This window comes from Melozone crissalis, unplaced genomic scaffold, assembly GCF_028551555.1.
Source record: "Melozone crissalis strain CALT ecotype California unplaced genomic scaffold, PUWL_Pcris_2 ptg000009l_1, whole genome shotgun sequence".
NCBI lineage: Eukaryota > Metazoa > Chordata > Aves > Passeriformes > Passerellidae > Melozone > Melozone crissalis.
In genome coordinates, this window is record NW_026535787.1 from 2242348 (window position 1) to 2261156 (window position 18809).

Here is an 18809-nt window from a genome sequence, read left to right on the forward strand (position 1 = left end):
AAGACCTGCATAAATAATTGACCAGGAGTGACTTGAAGCCTGCATCCTTCCCTATAAAATACCATAAAAAGCAGCAAAACTATGACGGTAATATTATTTGGATGCAAAAAAAAGTAATATTTTCTTTTCTTTTTTTCAGTGTGTGGACCAGCTGACAAGGATCCAAGCTGAACTACAGGAGACAGTCAAAGATTTAGCTAAAGGCAAAAAGAAATATTTTGAGACTGAACAGATGGCTCAGGCGGTGCGGGAGAAAGCTGATATTGAGGCCAAGTATGTTTTTCTAATGGCATATGCAGGAATAATTGCAGCCCCAAAAAGCACATTTCTGTTAGGTTTTGCACTTGATATTTGGCTTTCAATGAGATTCTGTCAGGTTTTCTCTGCATTTTACTTCTATATATTTCTGTAGCTATTCAAGCACACCCTGAGAGGAAATTGGAACTTGTTTGTGTTGGTTCGTTTAGGAAGGAAGTTCAAGTAACAGCTTTAATTTGGCTTTTTCTATGGAACTGGCACTTTTTTGATATTAAAGCCTCCTGACTTCCTTTTCTGTCCACATATCTCAAATTTTGGATCAGTCCATTTAGAGCAGGAGAGGCAGCAGGACACTGTTTTTCATTTTTTGAGATAAATTTTGGAGGCTTTAGGTTTTTTCTGTTCCTTGACATCCTGAAGAGGGTGATTTCCTTCCTTCCAGGAAAACCAGTAACACATGTTTTGGGTTTGGAGTCTGGCCTGTCTTATGGGAGTTCACCACACCCCTTTTGCTTTATTTTTCCTTTAATTTTTATTTTAGAAGTTATTCAGAATTGCTCTCAGGGAATGAAATGATGGTTTCCTTAGAGATCTTTTCTGTCTTTCTGAGGGATGATGAAAAGAACTTTAATAAAGTTACCTATAATACCTGAAGAAAGTAAACAATCATACATAAACAAACAAAAACAACCAAAAATTTGAGCTTGGGGGTTTTGGAGCAGATTTATCCTGCAGTGTTATTCAGATTAAAATAGCTATTGCCTTGATTTTGTTTTCTTATTTACTTTTCAAACCACCATCCTTCAGACAGCGAAAAAAATCTTTTGTAGAAATGGTGTAATGCAATAATTCAGTTTCTTCTGCTCATTTCTGTTCCAGGTCCAAACTTAGTCTTTTTCAGTCAAGAATAAGCTTGCAGAAGGCAAGCGTGAAGGTGAGTATAAAACTTGGATTTTGCTGCTCGTTTCTTGAGGCAAATTCCCCAAATTGTCTGGAATGTAGAGCTTGGAAGGGAAATTGGTGGGACAAAGGATGAGCTAAGAGCATTCTCTTAGAATTATACAGTTTTAATTCTCTTAGAGTATAGAATTATATATGGAATATATGCAAGGAATAATTTATCTGATTAGAGTTAAAACTCTTCTTTGAAGACCACACGTGGAATTCTGATTGCAGGAGAGAAAAATCCATGTTAGGAAGACTTAAAAGCTGTAAATGCCCTGAAGTTTTCACTGTATTAACACAATATACTCACAATTAAATTGCTGCTGCTGAATGCTTGGTCACTGAGATTCCCTGTGTGAGCTGTGTTTTCCCTTGTTGCAGTTAAAAGCCCGACGATCCGAGTGCAATTCCAAGGCTATTCACGCCAGGAATGATTATCTCCTCACTTTAGCAGCTGCCAATGCCCACCAGGATCGCTACTATCAAACTGACCTGGTGAACATCATGAAGGTAAGGAAGCTGATTTCTGCCTGCCACTGGCTGTTGGGATCCAAAATTGAGGAATTCTCAAAACTTTGGGCCTGTAAGCCAAGAATTGAACACAGGGTTTAATCTGAGACCTTGGGAAAGGCTTCCAAACTTAGTGAGGATGTGGATTTGTAGTTTAAAGCAGAGGCATGTTGAGCTAAGTAAAGGATAGTTTAGAGTTTAAGATATAGAAAAAATAAAATTAATTTAAGATATAGAAAAAAATGAAAGTTTAGAGTTTTAGAGTTTAAGATACAAAAAAAAAAATAAAAGAGGTAAACAAGGAGTTTAGAATGCAGCACTGTAGGTTTGTGTCACAACATGATTAGCTAATAAAGCTTGCACTGTAGCATGGGTCCATAAGATAAAATATTTAAGGATTGAGTCAAACACATAAATATCCTTGTTGGCAGTGTTTTATTAATCAATAACTCCTTAAAAAGTCTTGTAACTGATGGTCTTGTGACCTTCTGAGCCATGCAGTGAAAATGTGAGCCAAATTCCCCCTTCCTGCCTGTGTAGAAGATAAGAAAATGAACCACATCATCAAAAACAACTCAGAGGTCCTGTCTGGAATTCCTTCCAAAATTCCCCACAAGTGAATTATCACAACTGGGAACTGGGTAAATCTGGGAGGGTCCAGAGTCCTGGATTGGCTTTTCCAGTGAGCTGCCACAAGTGAGAGGGAAGGTGGAGCCTGCAGTGGTGTCTAAAAAACTTGGAATCAGCTTTCAGGCCCCAAAACTGAGCAATCATTTCATTTTTTTAATTCAATGCCTTTCTGAACTCAAAAACTCAGTTGGATAAAACTCACTTGGATAAAGGACTAAAAAAAAATCTGATTGAAAAACTCCCTTGGATAAAGGAGTCAGGTTTGCCAAACTAAGCCCCGTGTTTTCCTCTTGTAAGGAAACTGGAGATTTTTTTACTTCTTTAGTACCATATCCCATAATCCTTTTTGTTTTGTGTCTGATCAGAGCACTTCTTTATGGTGTGATTAATGAGCTAGAGTTATTAAATATCTTGGTTTCCAAACTATGGATTTTTGGGAACAGCATTCAGCATTCTTGTTCCCACCTGTGGCACTTGGCCAGGCCAAGGCTGGAGGAGCTCCTTGAACTCAGAGGAAATGACACACTTCAAAAAGTTCAAATCTGATTGCTCACAGTTGTTTTTTCTTAAATATCACCCTAGAATTAATTAAATGTACACTATTCCTGTGTCTTTGAATTTGAGGCTTACAGATAAATTGTAAAATCATGTCCTTCACACTTTATCTGCTTGCATTTCATATGTTGACATTTTCAAACTTTACTTGAAATTGCTCTTTACAAATTATTTCTAGGCAGGGTGACTTACAAGTCTGTAATTTGCATTTTGAATTGCTTTATTGGAGAAATAGCCTAGAATTATAACAAATGCCTGTATTATCAGCATACATTTGCATTTTGGGGGGAAAATACTGATATGAAAAGCAGGTAAGTGAGGTAAAAAATTAAAGCACCAAAGGAATTCTCCTGCTTTTCCCTCTGTGTGTGCTTTTCTGTTTGTAAAATGGGAATATTTGTGCTGACTAAATGTTTACTACATGGAAATGCTTGTAAAGAATTTCCTTGTGCTGGTGCAGATGAAATTATTAATTGATGCTTACATAAGATAATTCCATACTTACATGCGTGCTTGGCTGTTATCACTTAATGCTCTTACTTGGGGGCAATTCCAGGAGGGAATTGAATAGGTTCACAACATAACAAACAAAAAGGGTGCTTGAAATCATTTTTGAAAATGAGCAAATAGCCTTGGTAATTTTTTTCAAGCCTTTCTCAAGCTGAACCTTTTTATTTTTCATGCAGAAAAAGCCTTACAACTTATTCTTTGATATAAATAATTGTGGTTTACTGAAAGCCTAAGTGCTTTCATCCAGCCAAATTACTGTGGAAGGAAAGGACAACACTCAGGGTTTATTTCTCTGCATCTCTCAGATATTTATAGCATTGAATCTCTTTGTCTGGTAAACAGAAGGGTGTTTTTAATGGAGAGCTGTAAATTCAGGTCTCCTGCACTGTTGGCCATGAGCAAAACTCCCTGGGAACACACCCAGGTGTCCTGGGAATGGGGCAAGGCAGCAATCCCAAAATTGGAATGGCTACTGGAGATTTTAGGGGAGGGAGAGGGAAAATCTTCAGGAAAATCAAGGATAATGCATCACTGGACTCTTAATTCTTTCATCCAAAAGCTGTAATGTAAATTGAAGGATAAAACTGCTTAAATATGTAAATAAATATAATAGGAGCAGCATCTTGTAATCTGGAGGGGGATTTGCTGGCAGGGTCCTGATTTCTCATTCTGAAATTCCTAAGGGAACCACGCTGTATAAAGTACTGAGAAAAAGGTTATTTTATTTAGCAGAATGATTTAGCACAAATGGAGAAGGAGCTGAGAGAGAGGGACCAATTGAAGGTGAAGAATCATTCAGTATAAGCAAACGTACAATGGCTGAGAAATAGAGCAAGATCTTGCTAATTTTGGTTGACCAGGCAGAAAATAGCATGTGAAAACAGTGTTAAAAAGAGAAATGAGTAATTTGGGGGGAAAAAACTTGCTGCCTACAGAATAAAGAACTCGGAATAGCCATTACCATTCTTGAAAGAGATGCTGGAACTGGAAAATGGAGTGAAGGATGAAGGAATGGAGACACCTGTGCAGTGTTTCTGATCTCCAGGTGACATCCCTGGGAAGGGAGGATTTTGGGAGGGAGTTTCTCCCTTCCAGCACAGGTTTTGTTTCAGTAGGTTGAGTGGTGCTGTGACCCAGCATATTTTGCATGCTGTGAGCAGCTGTAGTGTCTAAACTAAACATCTTTGCTACTGTGTTGTGATTAATATTCAGAAAATGTGCTTTTTATCTCGATATTAGTAAGCCCTTAGGTGTTCCTGTAGTGCCACGTGCTGTCTTGAGTGTTTCCCCATTTAGCTGCCCTTGAGCTGATCTTTGAACTGCTCAGGGCCCTCCACATTTCTGAATCACATCAAGAATCTCCTCAAACTGTTCAGATTTTGGAGCCAGTGCCTGGTTTTTCCTGGTTGTTACCCAAAAATGATAAAATCTGTAGAGCTAGAAAAAAACCACATGCAAACATTTCAACTGATGCTTGGCTGTATTAGTGTATGTAACATTTACAGATGTGTCAGAGGCTGTTTCTGATTGCATCCACCATAAACAGTTTCTCCATGGGCTTTGGGGTCTTGTTTCCAGAATTAGGATGGAGTGATGGTCATTGAAAGCTGGCTTGGCTGGAACTCACCCAGTCCCTGGCCTGTTATCTTGGAGATAGCAATTATTACCACTGTGTAAATTGAAAGGATTGAAGGGACCAGAGTGGGGCTAAAAATTATTTATTACCCAAATAAACATCAGCCTCAAAGGCTGAGATTTAAAAGAGCAAGCAGTCAGCCATAGCTCGAAGTAGTGACAAGTTTCTTCATTACAAGACAGTGTATAACATTCTAATCCAATAGAAAGTTGCCACAAAGTTTATTTTGTTTTTCTAACCTATCACCTTTATTTAATTCTGCTGTACTGTGGATACTTTTATCCAATGGGCTGCTATTGCACCTACACGCATATGATTCTATTATAACATTTAATCTCTTAGTTTACTCTATACATTACTTACTTTAGTAAGTAAATACTTACTAAACTTTAGTAATATATAATTATAAAATACTTTACTTATTTAGTAATTAGTGTAGTAATTATATTACTACATTATAAAACCCTTCACCATCTTGCTCAATAGAGTCTCTTATTTACCTAAGGTAAATTCTTACTTACAGCTATAGAAACATAAGTTTGTGATTTTTCTGTTTAATGTCTGTGTACTTTTATTTTTACATCAATCCAAGCTTCTTGCAGGGCTGTAAATGAAACCTTTCAGTGTCTGTGGAAGTTTTTGTCTTTCTATTTCTTACACTGGCCATGATGTGCACCCAGCTGCTGCCTTTGGGTTGGAGCTGTGGCACTGCACTCTCAAGCCATCCCTGAGCACCATCTGCATGTGCAGACAGTGCTCATTTGGGTAGCAAACATGAGATTTTCCTCTCAGCTCTGACATGGCTGCACTGATAAATAGTGGGTTAAACGCTCAGGTGATGGGGCTGCCTCTTCCCATCAGTTTTCTCCTTATATTAAATTACCTCTAATTTCAGTAGGCTAAAAGGTGTCTTACTTGGCATAAAATAGAGTCATGGGGTGTTTATTGTTGGATGTGGACATCAAGGGTTGGTGCTGGCATTGTGTGTGAGCTGGGCTGAGCAGGGACAGGTGGAGTTCCTGCACAGCCAGCCTGGAGAATGGATCTTGAGTGCTTTGGAGCAGTAAAATCCAATGAAAGGCTATGTTGGAGAAAGAAGGGGTGGGGATTTTTTTCAGCCTCAGTGTGGGTTTGTGCCTGCAGGAGGGATTTCCAGGCTGTTGGGAAGGACAGAGTGATGTGTGCTGGGCTGTGGCACCTTGGGCTGCTCCAAGAGGAAGCTGCTGCTGGGTTTGTTCTGTGTCTGGCTCTGGAATTCTGCTGTGGTGCTGTCCTGTGACAGATGAGTCACAAATCCACCTTGTGCCCTTGTTTTCTTTTCTGTGACAGGCAGCAAAGGGGGTTTTTCATAGTTCCTGGTCCACACAGCTCCTGCTTGTTTTCGGTGGTTCATAGTATGTTACTTTATTCTGCAACATTTTTTTGTAGAGAAGAAAAAATTATTTGCTGTGCTTGTAACTGTGAAAGCCATCACAGACTAAACAGGGATGCTTGGAAAGAAAATACAAATTGCTTCCAGCTTTTTCAGTAGGATGAAGAATTGTTCCTACTGTGCCTTCGTAGTTTTCCAATTACAGCGCTTAATAAGGGGCAAAGCCTTTCTAGGTCTCTGTTCAGAAAAGATTTAAATCCTTTTGCCTTGCTTTTTATCTGCCCTTTATGTCCATTTCAATCTCTGCAGTGAAGTTCAAACCCCTCAAAGCACTGGCTAAATAAAGCCTGGTAATGTTTTATTCTTTGCCAATTTCCTGACAAGCTGCTTAGGAAGAGTTGCCATCACCTGAATGTGAAAGTACAGTCCACAAACCCTTTTAAAAATAAGTTGTCTGCCTGGTGCTTAGGTTTTTACTTTAAACTGAGGTCAGAAGGAAGTCTGAGATGATGCTTGAAGTCAAATCAGGACAGTTTTGTTATTCATCCTTTCAGAAACTTGTAATTTTTAATGCTGTGCTCTTAATTCTGTAAGTTCCTCTCATGAACCACCTCAAGGAATGACTTTACACAGAAACTTGCTGCGAGGAAATGTTGACATGAAAAAAGAAAAGCAGGTGTGCTGGACACTTCAAACAGTCCTGAGATTATTTAAATAGAGAAAGAAAGTGGGAACAAAAATTTCCATTGCAAAATCACAGGATGGTTTGGGTTGGAAGGGTCCTTAAAGACCATCCAGTTCCAACACCTTCCACTATCCTAGGCTGCTCCAGCCTGGCCTGGAGCAATTCCAGGGATCCAGGAATTGCTTACAGGTGGTGCTGCATTTTTTATGAGCACAGAAAAATTCTGGAGAAGGTAGCAAGGAGTAGCAGCAGGTATTTCTGAACTGAGCTCTTTTAAAAGGAAATATTTCATGTCATTGCTCATGTGGGCTTTGGTGTTTGAGGGAGAACAGTGTCAAAAGCTGGTGCTTTGTCTTTGTGGTTTCAGTGGTTTCTTTTATCCTGTTGTAATTATCAGGCTGCTTTTCTGGTTTTTTCTGTACTTTCCAGCTTGCTTGACACGAGGAAGTGGAATTGTGTAATTTGGCTCTTGTTCTTGATCAGAGTTCTTGTGATGATTTGGCAGGTTTGAATAAAAACTTTGTTACATCATTGCAACAGCCTTTGCTCAGGTGTGGGTGACACAACACAAGTTACAGCAGAGCTTTGTTAATTTGAGAGGTTGATTTATGAAATTACAGGTGAAGTGTGGCTTTTCCACACCCTTGCCTGTTTTTAAGGACTCTGATAGAGGAAGAGATCTGGCTGACTTCCAAGGAATGTCAACCTGGTGTACTTGACCCTGCTCTGAGGGCAGAGGTTGAGCCAATATCTCCCTTTTAAACCTGAATTTATAATTATAATAGAACTCTGTCATTCCTTAAAACAGCATTTTTGGCTGAGGAGGTTCTCCCTGGGATTTAACCTTCTGCTTTCGGGGTTTGGTTTTTTTTCTGCAATTAAGTGGAGTAACTGCATGAGTTCCAGCAGTGCTGGAACCTTCATGTGCTGGTGAGCCCTGGTTTTTATTTGTTGGCATGGTTGGGAGTTTTTGTGAAGCTGTGTTGACTTCTCTGTTTTCAGCATAGTCATCCATCACTTTTCCCATGCACTTTCAATGATCATTTAAAACAAATGGAAGTGCAGGCTCCAAGCATGACTTGCACAAATGAGATTCAGCTGGAGCTGGCAGTGTTTATAAAAATGACCCCAAATTGAGGACTTGGTGGCTTCCAGTTAATAATTTGCTTTATGCCTTGAAATTAATAAGATGTGTGTGGCAAAGGGTTCTTTCCCCGGTGGCTCTGTCTGAATTGGAAAATAAGTTGACACAGTAGCTGAAAGTCTTCAGTTGGCTCAGGAATGTTATTCCAGCCCTGCTGTGTCCTGTAGAAATAAAAGGGTACAATTTGCATCAGCACATATTTCTGTAGCCTCTGGAACAGGCAGAACCAATATTATCACTGTAAGAAATCAATTTACATCCATGGTATTGTTTCCAACTTTCTGGAATGATTTAAAAGCACCCAGGGGATTCCTTTTTTAAAATGGAAAGTTTGCCCCTCAACGAAAAAATAGCATTAAGATAAAGTAATTCTGAAGTCACCAGAGATTTCCATGTTCTTCTATAAATCTCTTTTATTATTTCAGTACTACCAATTCTTTTAAGATCCTGTAAAACTCCCTTAAAACTGCAGAGGGGACTTGTGCAAGTGAAAGAGCTATTGTTTCACTTCCGCTCCTTGTCAGCTGCCAGCCACAAATATTCTGTAATTCCAATTAAGGCAGCCATGGATGGCATTATCTGCAGCCTCAGATGGGCACAGGGCTTTCCTTGCCAGGCAGTTCATGAGGGTGCTTGGCCTCCTCATGGCCGTTCCCACAGAGGGGGTGGCTGGAGGGATCACGCTCAGCACATGATCCCAGTGTTCCAGAAGGTGCTCACTGTGGCTTCCACAGCAGCTGATCCTCATCCCACGCTGCTTTCCATCTGGCTCTGTGTTGGTGTGCACATCAGACCTGGGGGAAAGGAGTTCCAGGCTGTAGTGTAGTTCTGCAACCACGTAAATTATTAGATCGTTAGTTGTGGTCTCTTGTTCGGTGTTTTTCTTAAATGCTCATCTCTCACCTTCCCAGCTGATACCTGAGAAGTGCCTTGGAGAATTTTAGGTGTTCACAGTCCATGGAATGAGTATGTGCTAGCTCCAGTTGGGAGCTCTTGGATTCCAGCTGACTGTGAGTTAATGTTTGCAGGGAAGTGAAAAGAGGATTTGCACTGGAAATGCAACTTTGATGTTAATTTTGGTAAAACCACAAGCAAGGGAGGTTTGTTTGCTTTAACAGTGAATGATATTTGCAACAGTAATTGTTGTGTATGCATGTCATAGAATCATGGAATTATTTGGGTTTAAAAACAATCCATTTCCACCTCCTGACACGGCAGAGACACCTCCCACTGTCCCAGGCTGCTCCAAGCCCTGTCCAGCCTGGCCTTGGGCACTGCCAGGGATCCAGGGGCAGCCACAGCTGCTTTGGGCACCCTGTGCCAGGGCCTGCCCACCCTCACAGGGAACAATCCCTTCCCAATATTTCATCTGTCCCTGCTCTCTGCCCCCCAGTTCTTACATTTCCAATTATATCTTTATCTTTTCATTGACAAAATGTGGATTTTCAGTTTCAAATCCACCACTCACCCCCTGAAAAATCGCGTTGCTCATCACGCAGACTTTCCACACGACCTTGAGGCACAGGAGTGGGGCTGAGTCACAGCTGTTTCTGTTGTGAAAATGAGAAAGTGTGATGGTCACATTGGCCTGGCGACAGTCAGTTTGTCCCACCTCGTGTTTCAGTCACAGATTAATCCCTTGATGAAGCATTTGACCCAAAGAAGTCCATTTATTTCAGGGATCCAGGTGTTTATTCCTCCATGGCTGGGCAGAGCAGCATGGCAAAGTCTAATACAGAACTCAGGGCAACTTAATTTATTTCACCATGAAAAATGGTCATTGTTTTAAGATCATTATTTCTTGATCATATGATTGACTTTTCAGTGAGGTTTCCTTTGGTGTTTTCACAGAAATAACTTAAGAAAAGGGTTGATTGTAAAAGTGCAGTGTGATTTTACAGATGCTTATGAAAGAAAGCCATTCCCTGTGTCCTGTCCCTCCATCCTTGTCCCCAGTCCCTCTCCAGCTCTCCTGGAGCCCCTTGAGGCCCTGCAAGGGCTCTGAGCAGGGGCAGAGAGGGAGAATGGTCAGGGATGAAATCAAGGATTTAAGCTGAATGTAAAACAAGGAAAATTACTGGAAAGCTAAAAAAAAAATTCAAAACCCCTGCTAGAAAGAGGGCACCAGGAAAGCAGTGTAAGGATTAGGATTGGGAAGGAGTTACCTGCAAGGAATCTGGGAGAAATCTGGTTGAGCAAGGCAGCAGAAAACAAAAAAAACCCTAAGACACTTTTCTTTTTTTTTTTTTTTTCTTCATTTAAAGATTTTATGCAGAAACTGTTTAGGATTTGAATGGGGCTGGGAGGTTATTTTGGTCAGCTGTCATAAACCCTCTCATTGTGAGCAGGAAATGAAACTGCCATCTTTTTTCCAAGCCATGCTGCAACACAATGAGAGCAGCTCCCAAAATACCTCCCTGTGCCAGGGAGCAGCCTTGGAGCTCAGGAAGCACCTGGGCTGCTCCGCTTGGGAGGCAGGTGGGGCATGCAGCATTCCTGCCCCAGGATTCATGGAGAAAAACCTCCCAGACAAACCCTTCTCAAGGTTTTGTTTCCTTGAGGGCTTTGTTTTCAGCAGCTCCACTGGGAGAATTGAAGGAGCAGGGAAAAGTTACTTTTTTCCTCAGTGTTTTGGGGTTTTTTTCTGCTGTTACTTGTAGCCACCCAATGTGTCAGTGAGTTACCTGGAATGGACTTGTTTCCATTGAAACCAGGGGAAAAACTCATGGATTATTCTTAAAATTGAATGTGTGTGCACAGGTTTTGTCTTGTTAAATGAGATGGTAAACTGATAATTGTCCTGTTAAATGAGATATTGCACTGTAAAAGTTACTGAAAATGTGGAGAGCTCAGAGCCCCCTCCATTGCCTGAAGGGGCTCCAGGAGAGCTGAGAGGGACTGGGGACAAGGGGTGAGGGACAGGACACAGGGAATGGCTCCCACTGCCAGAGGGCAGGGATGGAAGGGAGATTGGGAATTGTTCCCTGTGAGGGTGGGCAGGCCCTGGCACAGGGTGCCCAGAGCAGCTGTGGCTGTTTCATCCCTGGCAGTGCCCAAGGCCAGGCTGGACAGGGCTTGGAGCAGCCTGGGAATAGTGAAAGGTGTCCCTGCCATGGCAGGGGTGGGATGAGAGGAGTTTAAGGTCTCTTCCCACCAGCCCATCCTGTGGTTCTGTGACTCATCTTCTGTCGTCAGTGGCAGGACAAAACATTTCTGAGTGACTTCGCTAATGAAAGCAGCAGAAGAATTATAACAAGGAGATGAGGCCCAAAATAGCACAAGGCCAATAAGTGTGAGATGGAAAATGTCACACTGAATTTGAAGTTTAATTAAATCCCTGAAAACGTTATGGGGAAATGGTAAAATGGTTTCTAATCTACAGCTGTCTTGCCAAGAGGAAGGCAAACCTGGGCAGCTGACAAATTTTGAGGTTAATTCTTTCAGCTTCCAAAGCTCTGCTCTGTTTGGAGTCCATGCAGGTGTTTTGGGGTGGCTGGAGGTGAGGAGCTGCTCATTCCCTGTGTGGACAAGGGCTGCTTGAGCTCTGGTTTTTGCACAGTCTTTAGAAAACCATCTTGCCTTGGAATCCCTTCCTGCAGCTGAAAATTCCTATTTAGTTTTTACAAATTGCTGAGGAGATAATGGATTGCAAAGCTGGCCCAGAAGCTCAGTCATGCAAAGAGGAGGAGGAGTGGGAATGCTCCAGTGTGGTTTGTCCCCCTACCTGCAATTTAGATCCCCAAAAATAAAATTCCCATCTGTTCAAGTTGTCATCTCTGCTTAAAAAGCTTTGCAGCCAGGCTAGACCCCCTTGGTGTGGAGGGAAGCAAACATTCCCTGCCGGTGGCTTCCTTAAATCCCTCATTCCTGATGGCTGACTTGTGGGATGGTGTCATCCAGCTGAAGGAGGATATTATTTTATAATGTTTTACAAATTATCAAAGCCCTAAGGTAATTGCTCGTAGGCTTGCAATGCTAATTAAAGGAATTAATCTCTCTCTGGTATTCCCAGTGTTGCTCATGGATAATGGGAAGAACATTTTCCATGCACTTTCCTCGTGGCACCAGCATTGTCCAGGGCATCCAGCAGCACCTTCCAGCACCTCCTTCCATGAGGACCTTCTTAAAAATCCTCATGGAATTTTTAAAACTTGAGAAAGTTTCTATGCTTGGGTACAAGGCTTTTAATCTCACGTAAAAGTAATGAGGAGCTAGAAATAATTCAAAATGAAAATGAAAAAAAAAATTATTAGGAGGATCATGGCAATATTCTGGGATTTGGATGCCTGAATTTTCTTGGGGATAAGCTTCTTTTGACTGAAGTTTTAAACCAGGTACATGGAGATAGTTTAAAATGGAATTTCTAGTTCAAGCTCAAGAGTACTAGAAATCAAAATTTTAAACTGCTCCTATTAATAAAATTGTTCAGTGTTTACTATGCTAGATTTTTATATATTGAATATAATAATTTAACAGATGAGAATTCAATTTACTAAGAGATAATTTTCAAAACCAAAGAATTCCAAGAAAAAAGTGCATAAAAAGAGGATGGCAAATCTGAGAAATACCTTTTGTCCTATATAAAATGTTCACAGATGTTTGTGGCTCTGTGTGTACCCATATAATTCAACATTTTTTGATAGCTGATCCACTTCTGTCAGGCTTTGCTGTTCTCACTGGGCAGTTGGATTCAGTCTCAGTTCCTTCAGCTGGATTATTTTAGTGTATTTTTATGATATTCATATCTGACTTCTGGTCCAGCTCCCTGGATTCTGTCTCAGCATTCCCCCTGAGCACAGACCCTTCTCTCTGGCTGGGCCTGGGAGCCCCATTTCTAATTTAAAAGGGGATATGGGAGCATTCAGTGAATTAACTTTGCTGAAAGGCTCAATTTATTTAACAGCACAGACTGAGCACTGAAAACAGCCTTGTATCAAAGAAATGCCAGCCCTGCCAGATCTTGGGATGTCTCTTCCTGTGGGATTTCAGTCTCCTGCTCTGCTCTGCCCACACAGAGTCAGGAGGGCCTCTGAGCAGTGGCACTGTGAAATTAAGGAGTTTTTAAAAAGGTTGGAGCATTAATCCCACAGGGCTGAAATAAGTTTGAAAAGGAGCTTAACTTTAATGCAGTTATGTTCAACAAATGCTGTCAGGAGACCAAAGTATATTTAGGTATTCCCAATCAGGCCACACTTCAGGAGTGATTTAATTAAAAGATTTAACAGAACTAGATCCCATTTTTGTTCATTTTTCTGTTGATTTTTGTTAGCCATCACTGTCCTGTCAAACAGTAGAAGATGAGAAAATCTTCTCAGCTTCTGGAGAAAATGGCACAGCTGGTGATTCCATCAATCCTTGTTCAGGAATACTGCTTGGAATGGGGGTTCTGTGCCAGGCTTTGGGATGGGGGGGGGGGGGAGGGAATCTGTTTGTGAGAGGGAAAAATCTTCCACAATATTTTTAATTATGGACTTGAGGCTCAAATTATCTTTGTCCTCACCCACTGGTGCTTACAAGGAGTGCAGGCATAAAAGGTTGGTGTGGTTCCCCTGGAGATAATTGAGAATGGACTCCCAGAAGTAATAAAGCATAATTGGCACCCGGAATTCCCGAGCGGGCTTTGGGAACCCAGGATTAATCTTCCTGCTGCACTGCAGCTGCCATACCTCTGGCATTACCCCCACCGTGTTTTCCCTTTGCTGTGGGACATAAATGCTGTCATTGTTCTGTGATTCCATAATTGCTGCAGATAATCACAGTGCTGTGACTCTGGGCCATTTTCCCTATAAGAGCACATTTGTGCAGATCACAGAAATTCCTAGAAATAGTTTTGTTGGGTTTGGTCCTTGCATTTTAGTGTGACTGGCAGAGTGATGCTTTTGTAGGGTGCCTGTTCAGGAATGGGGGGTTCCCTGTGGGAGATGCACTCTGCCCTTTTCACATTGCTGAATTGTCTCATTTATTAGCATAAAATTTAATTGAATTTGTAATTTGAGTTGGAAAATGCCTGCATATTCTGAATATCCTAACAAGACCACTCATGTTCTGTGTGAGAGAGAGCAGTGTTACGTTTGCAGGGCCACATCAAGCTGCAGGTTGAATCGCTTTGGCATGATAAGAACCTGAAAGGCTTGGGAATATATTAAATTATTGGAATTTTTAATACTGGGACATTTCCATCCCTGAACCTGCTCTGTGAGTGGCTTTTGAATGGCCTGTTCACTGAATGCAGGTGACTTGAAACCCACATAGAGAAAAAGCAGATGGAAGTGATAAATCCAAGGAGCAGTTGAGAACAGCAGCCTGTGCTGGGGCAGAAAAGGTTTTGTTGGAGAGATTTATCTGAAGAAATAAATGAAAATGGTAATACAGAGATGGAATCAGCTGAATTAAAACCTAAACCCAGCAAAATAGGTGGTTAAAAAGAACTGTAAGAGTGCAAAAGAGTAAACACTAGCTCCTGAGGAATGTTTATGCTCAATATCTGATTATTTTATATTTTTTATACTCCTTTTTAATACATTTTATCTTTCAGGGGAGTATTTTTAAGAAAATGTTTGTTTCTTCATTTTTTTAAAGAACATATTAAGAAAATAGCTTTAAAAATATTTGAAGGAAAGTGTTTATTAAGAGGCATTGGGATTTGTTGTGAAATGCATTTTTGTGTACACATCTGTGTCAGTTTAAGGTTTCTCTCCCTTAGCTTGTGTTGTTGTAATATAGGAAAGATTTGGACTTTGTGTCTGAGTCAGGGATGGTTCTCCTGTAGCATGAGAGTTCCTATGGAGACCTCCTGGTAAATCTGGAATTCTGTAAGGAGGAATTCCCAGGGCTGGTTTTCTGTGTGAGATTTGGTTTTGTAGGAGGTAAAAATAATCAGCTCTGGCTTGTTCCCAAAAAAGCACAGTGCATTTCTTTACCTTACCTTCCAAATTATGTTGAAATATCAAAATATTTGTTGAGCTGAGCAGCAAAATGATTTATTTTTGGGTAAGAAGAACTAAAACTTCCAGACAGAGCACACACCCCTCTGCTGTTCCTCAGACATTTTGTGATGATGACGATGGTCTTGTGGTCAGCAGAGGAATCCTTGAGGAGCAGAAATGGTGTCAGAGTGCTGAAGGATTGAAATGCACATTTTTCCACATGAAGGAAGCCAATTATTACTGGCATGAGCAGTGTAGAGCACTCTGTACTCTCCAGATGCAAAGATATCATCGTGGTGACAGCTCTGCCACAAAGTTGTCTTGCAAATGTTGGATTTGAGCCAGAACTAATTTTTTTTCCCCCTCCAAGAATGAGGAAGTACAAAAGCAAAGATGCAGTTTATTAAAAATTCATCCTGTCAAAAGTGGAATTCCCCTGGGATTTATTCCAGAGCTGTGCAAGAAAAAGCAAACTAGATCCGAAAAGTCTTGGGAGATACTTTTGGGGAATGTATTTCTAGATATTCCTAGAGTCTGTTTTTATCTTCCAGGGTTTTTTAAGCCTTACATGGTAGAATTTGAAGATCTGTTTTTCCATGCTTATGGCAGCCTCACATCAGGGTGTTCTCACTGATTTCAGTGGAGTTCTCCTTTAACCCTGCAGTGTTAATTTAGTGCTGCTTTCACCAGGTAACTCCCAGTGCTGTCAGCCTTGTGGCAATTAAAGGAATTATAAAGGACATTTCCTTCCATGCCTGTGTTCACCTACCAGACCCTCATCCTGAAATTATTGATAATAACAAGATTTGCCTCCACCATCTCAATGGCATTGCCATGAGATGGTGGAGGCAAATCTTGTTATTATCAATAATTGTGCTTATTCCTGTTCTAAAGGGACGGCTTTTCCAGCACTGGGGGAGGGTGACAGGCATCTGTTGGTGGCTGTTCCATATTTCTGTGTGCTCAGAGGAGGCTGCAGCTCCCCAACAACAAAGGTTTTGTCAGTAAAAACAATGACCCTGGCGAGATTGTAAAGGAACAAAATGATGTGCAGAACAATCATCAAGTGACTAATGAGAGCAAACAAAGAACTTGCAAACAAGCCCCAAACTCCTGACAGCAGAAAACACAAAGCTCTGGGGTAAGGGAAAGTGCAGAGAGTGTTCATGGGCACCCAGCTGAAAGGAACTTGGGGCTCTTGTGGTCTTCCAGTGCCCATTGTTCCCCTGTCTGCGTGGTGAGAGCCCCTGCAGGGTGTGGGAGAGGAGGGAGCTCCGAGTTCCGTCAAACCTTGTCGAGTTAAAGAGGTTTCTATTCCTGTCATCATGTTCTCTTCCTGCCTCTTGGTCTGCTGGTTTTATTCCCAGGTTTTCATGTGTCTCTGCCCTTCAGCTGGACTATCTTGAGCTCCCTTGTTGAGCAAATGCACTCCAGGATAGCATGTGGTCATGCAGAATGTGGATTTGGGGAAAACAGAAAGAAACAGGAGAAATTAATCAGCCTGACAGCAACAGGACAGTGACACAGTTATAAAAATTCCTTAAAATCGCCTTCTGTGGAAGTTCAACAAGGAGCAGAGGCCAGAGAGGGTTTTTTTGTGGAGACTCTTAAATTCTTCACTCAGACCTGCTGGCATCCTCTGGGCCTGCTGTAACAGCTTCATGTCTTTGCTGTGCTGAAGACTCTGGATTTGGATGCAGTGCTCCAGGCACTGGATTTCAGATATTCCCAGGCAGAGCTAGGTAGTGATACTTCAAGAGTGAGTTGCATCTGGACCTCACTAAGGCAGACTTATCAATACAGCCTTTGGATGTGTAAGATTATCCTGAGATACAGATAATTTTACAGCCTTAGATTAGCCCTGCTTTGCTTTGGATGCAATTTCTGTTAACCTGAAATCCTGATTTTACAAAGCTAAAATTTAGGTGCTCTCCCTGCAGGCTGTAGAGGTCCAGCACTCACTGTTGATCCAAGGAAGAGAGTTGGGGTTTGCCCTCAGCTTTTCCTGGGAGCTTTCTCCACTTGCAGAGCTCAGCAGAAAAACAGGATTTTTCCCCAAGAGTGAACCTGCAGAGGGCAGGCTGGGCAGCAGCTTCGTGTCATTTGGAAGTCAGGCTGCGGCCCTGAAATCCCTGATGGGCATTGACAGGGTGCAGTTGTTCCTGCAGGGTCTCTGGGAATGCTGGAGCCTGATGCCAGCAGCTCCAGTTGCTCCAGGGACCCTGCTGGGGCTTTGTTGGGAATTCAGACATAAATGTTGTGTTTTGTTGACAAACACAGCCCTGATTTACTTCTGCATCGGGGGTTTCTTGATGGAGAGCAAGGCATTTCAGCAGAGACAAATGCTGCAGGGATGGAAGAGTTAAAGAGGAAAAATAAGCAGCTTTTCTTGTGTATTAGGAGAAATTGATGCCAGGAATCAGCATTTTTAAAGGAGAATGATTGTGGAATGGAGCTGTTACCCAGAAAGGATGGGTTCTGCTGACCTTCCTTCCTCCTCCTCCTGCCGTCCTTGGGAAGTGCTGTTCCATTTCACGGCTCTGAATTGTGCTGAGTGTGGCAAATCCAGCTGAAACGGGCTCTTGACTTTGTTCTGAGTTTCAGATGAGTTTTTAAATGCTTTATCCTTCACTGTCAGATAAAAGGAGATTTGTTGCTCTGTTTGGGCTAAAATACAGAGACTTCTCACCCTAGAAAAGATTGAAGTTGATACCTTAATTCTAACTTAATTCTGAGAATACCTGTTGACCAATTATTATTATCTGTACCCCAACCTTTCCTTTTAGTATTCATTTTATCTTTTCTGACACATAAAAATGAAAACCCTCAGTGGAGTGTCATTTACCACAATCATTCAGCTGAAAATTCCCAGTCTGTGCCATCCATGAGACTGCTCTGTTTATTTAGTGGATTGGAGGCAGGAGTTTCGAGCACAAGCACTCTAAAAGCTTCACTCAGCATGTTTGTTCTGCAATTCAGATTGTTGGGCTTTTAATTTTAAGTAAGGAAAAGTTTTGAGTAATATTACAGAAAATAAAGAGTGAGAACTCAAGTCCCTGTTCTTAATGGATTCCAAGTGGTTTTCAAAGCAAGGCAGATCAGGGATAGATAAAACAGGGGGTTAAATGCAAATGAGAGCAGGGTGGTAAAAGAATTTAATTTTAGTTTTTAATATAAATATATTCACATACCAAATTAATATAAATATAAAATAGAGAGTGGAATCTATGATACAGATCTCCCTTTAGATTCGGGGGCTGAACAGGAAAACAACTCACATTACCAGGATGCAATCCCATTGACTGCACAGCGAAGTTACCACTCCACAGACACAGTGATTGTTGTTCAGCTCATTTCTTCCCCTTATCTTTCAGTTTTCAGGCTGCAGCCCAGACAGGGGAGGGTCAGCTCTAATTTTGTGCTGTTCCCTCCACCCATGTGAGGAAATGCCTTGCCTTCCACATCAGTTCTATTGTTTCCGGTGGCAGCTCGGGGAGCCTTTGCCAAGGATTTCAGTGGCAAAAACCACCCCCAAAAACTGCTGGGTGGCACCAGCTCAGGGAAGAATGGGTGTTTTGAAATGAAAAATTAACCTCACAGAGCCATAGGATGGTTTGAGTTGCAAGGAACCTTAGAGA

At 41.5% G+C, this 18809-nt stretch overlaps 1 protein-coding gene across 2 annotated transcripts in view; it reads left to right on the top strand.

The window, feature by feature from the left end:
* The window catches only part of FCHSD2 (FCH and double SH3 domains 2), a 120318-nt gene that overhangs the window by 64017 nt on the left and 37492 nt on the right, over positions 1-18809 (top strand). For both annotated transcript variants that reach the window (XM_054270263.1, XM_054270264.1), the window contains exons 6-8: positions 140-273; positions 1138-1192; positions 1585-1713. In XM_054270263.1, the coding sequence (XP_054126238.1) occupies positions 140-273; positions 1138-1192; positions 1585-1713 (318 nt within the window). The remainder of the gene's footprint in view (positions 1-139; positions 274-1137; positions 1193-1584; positions 1714-18809) is intronic.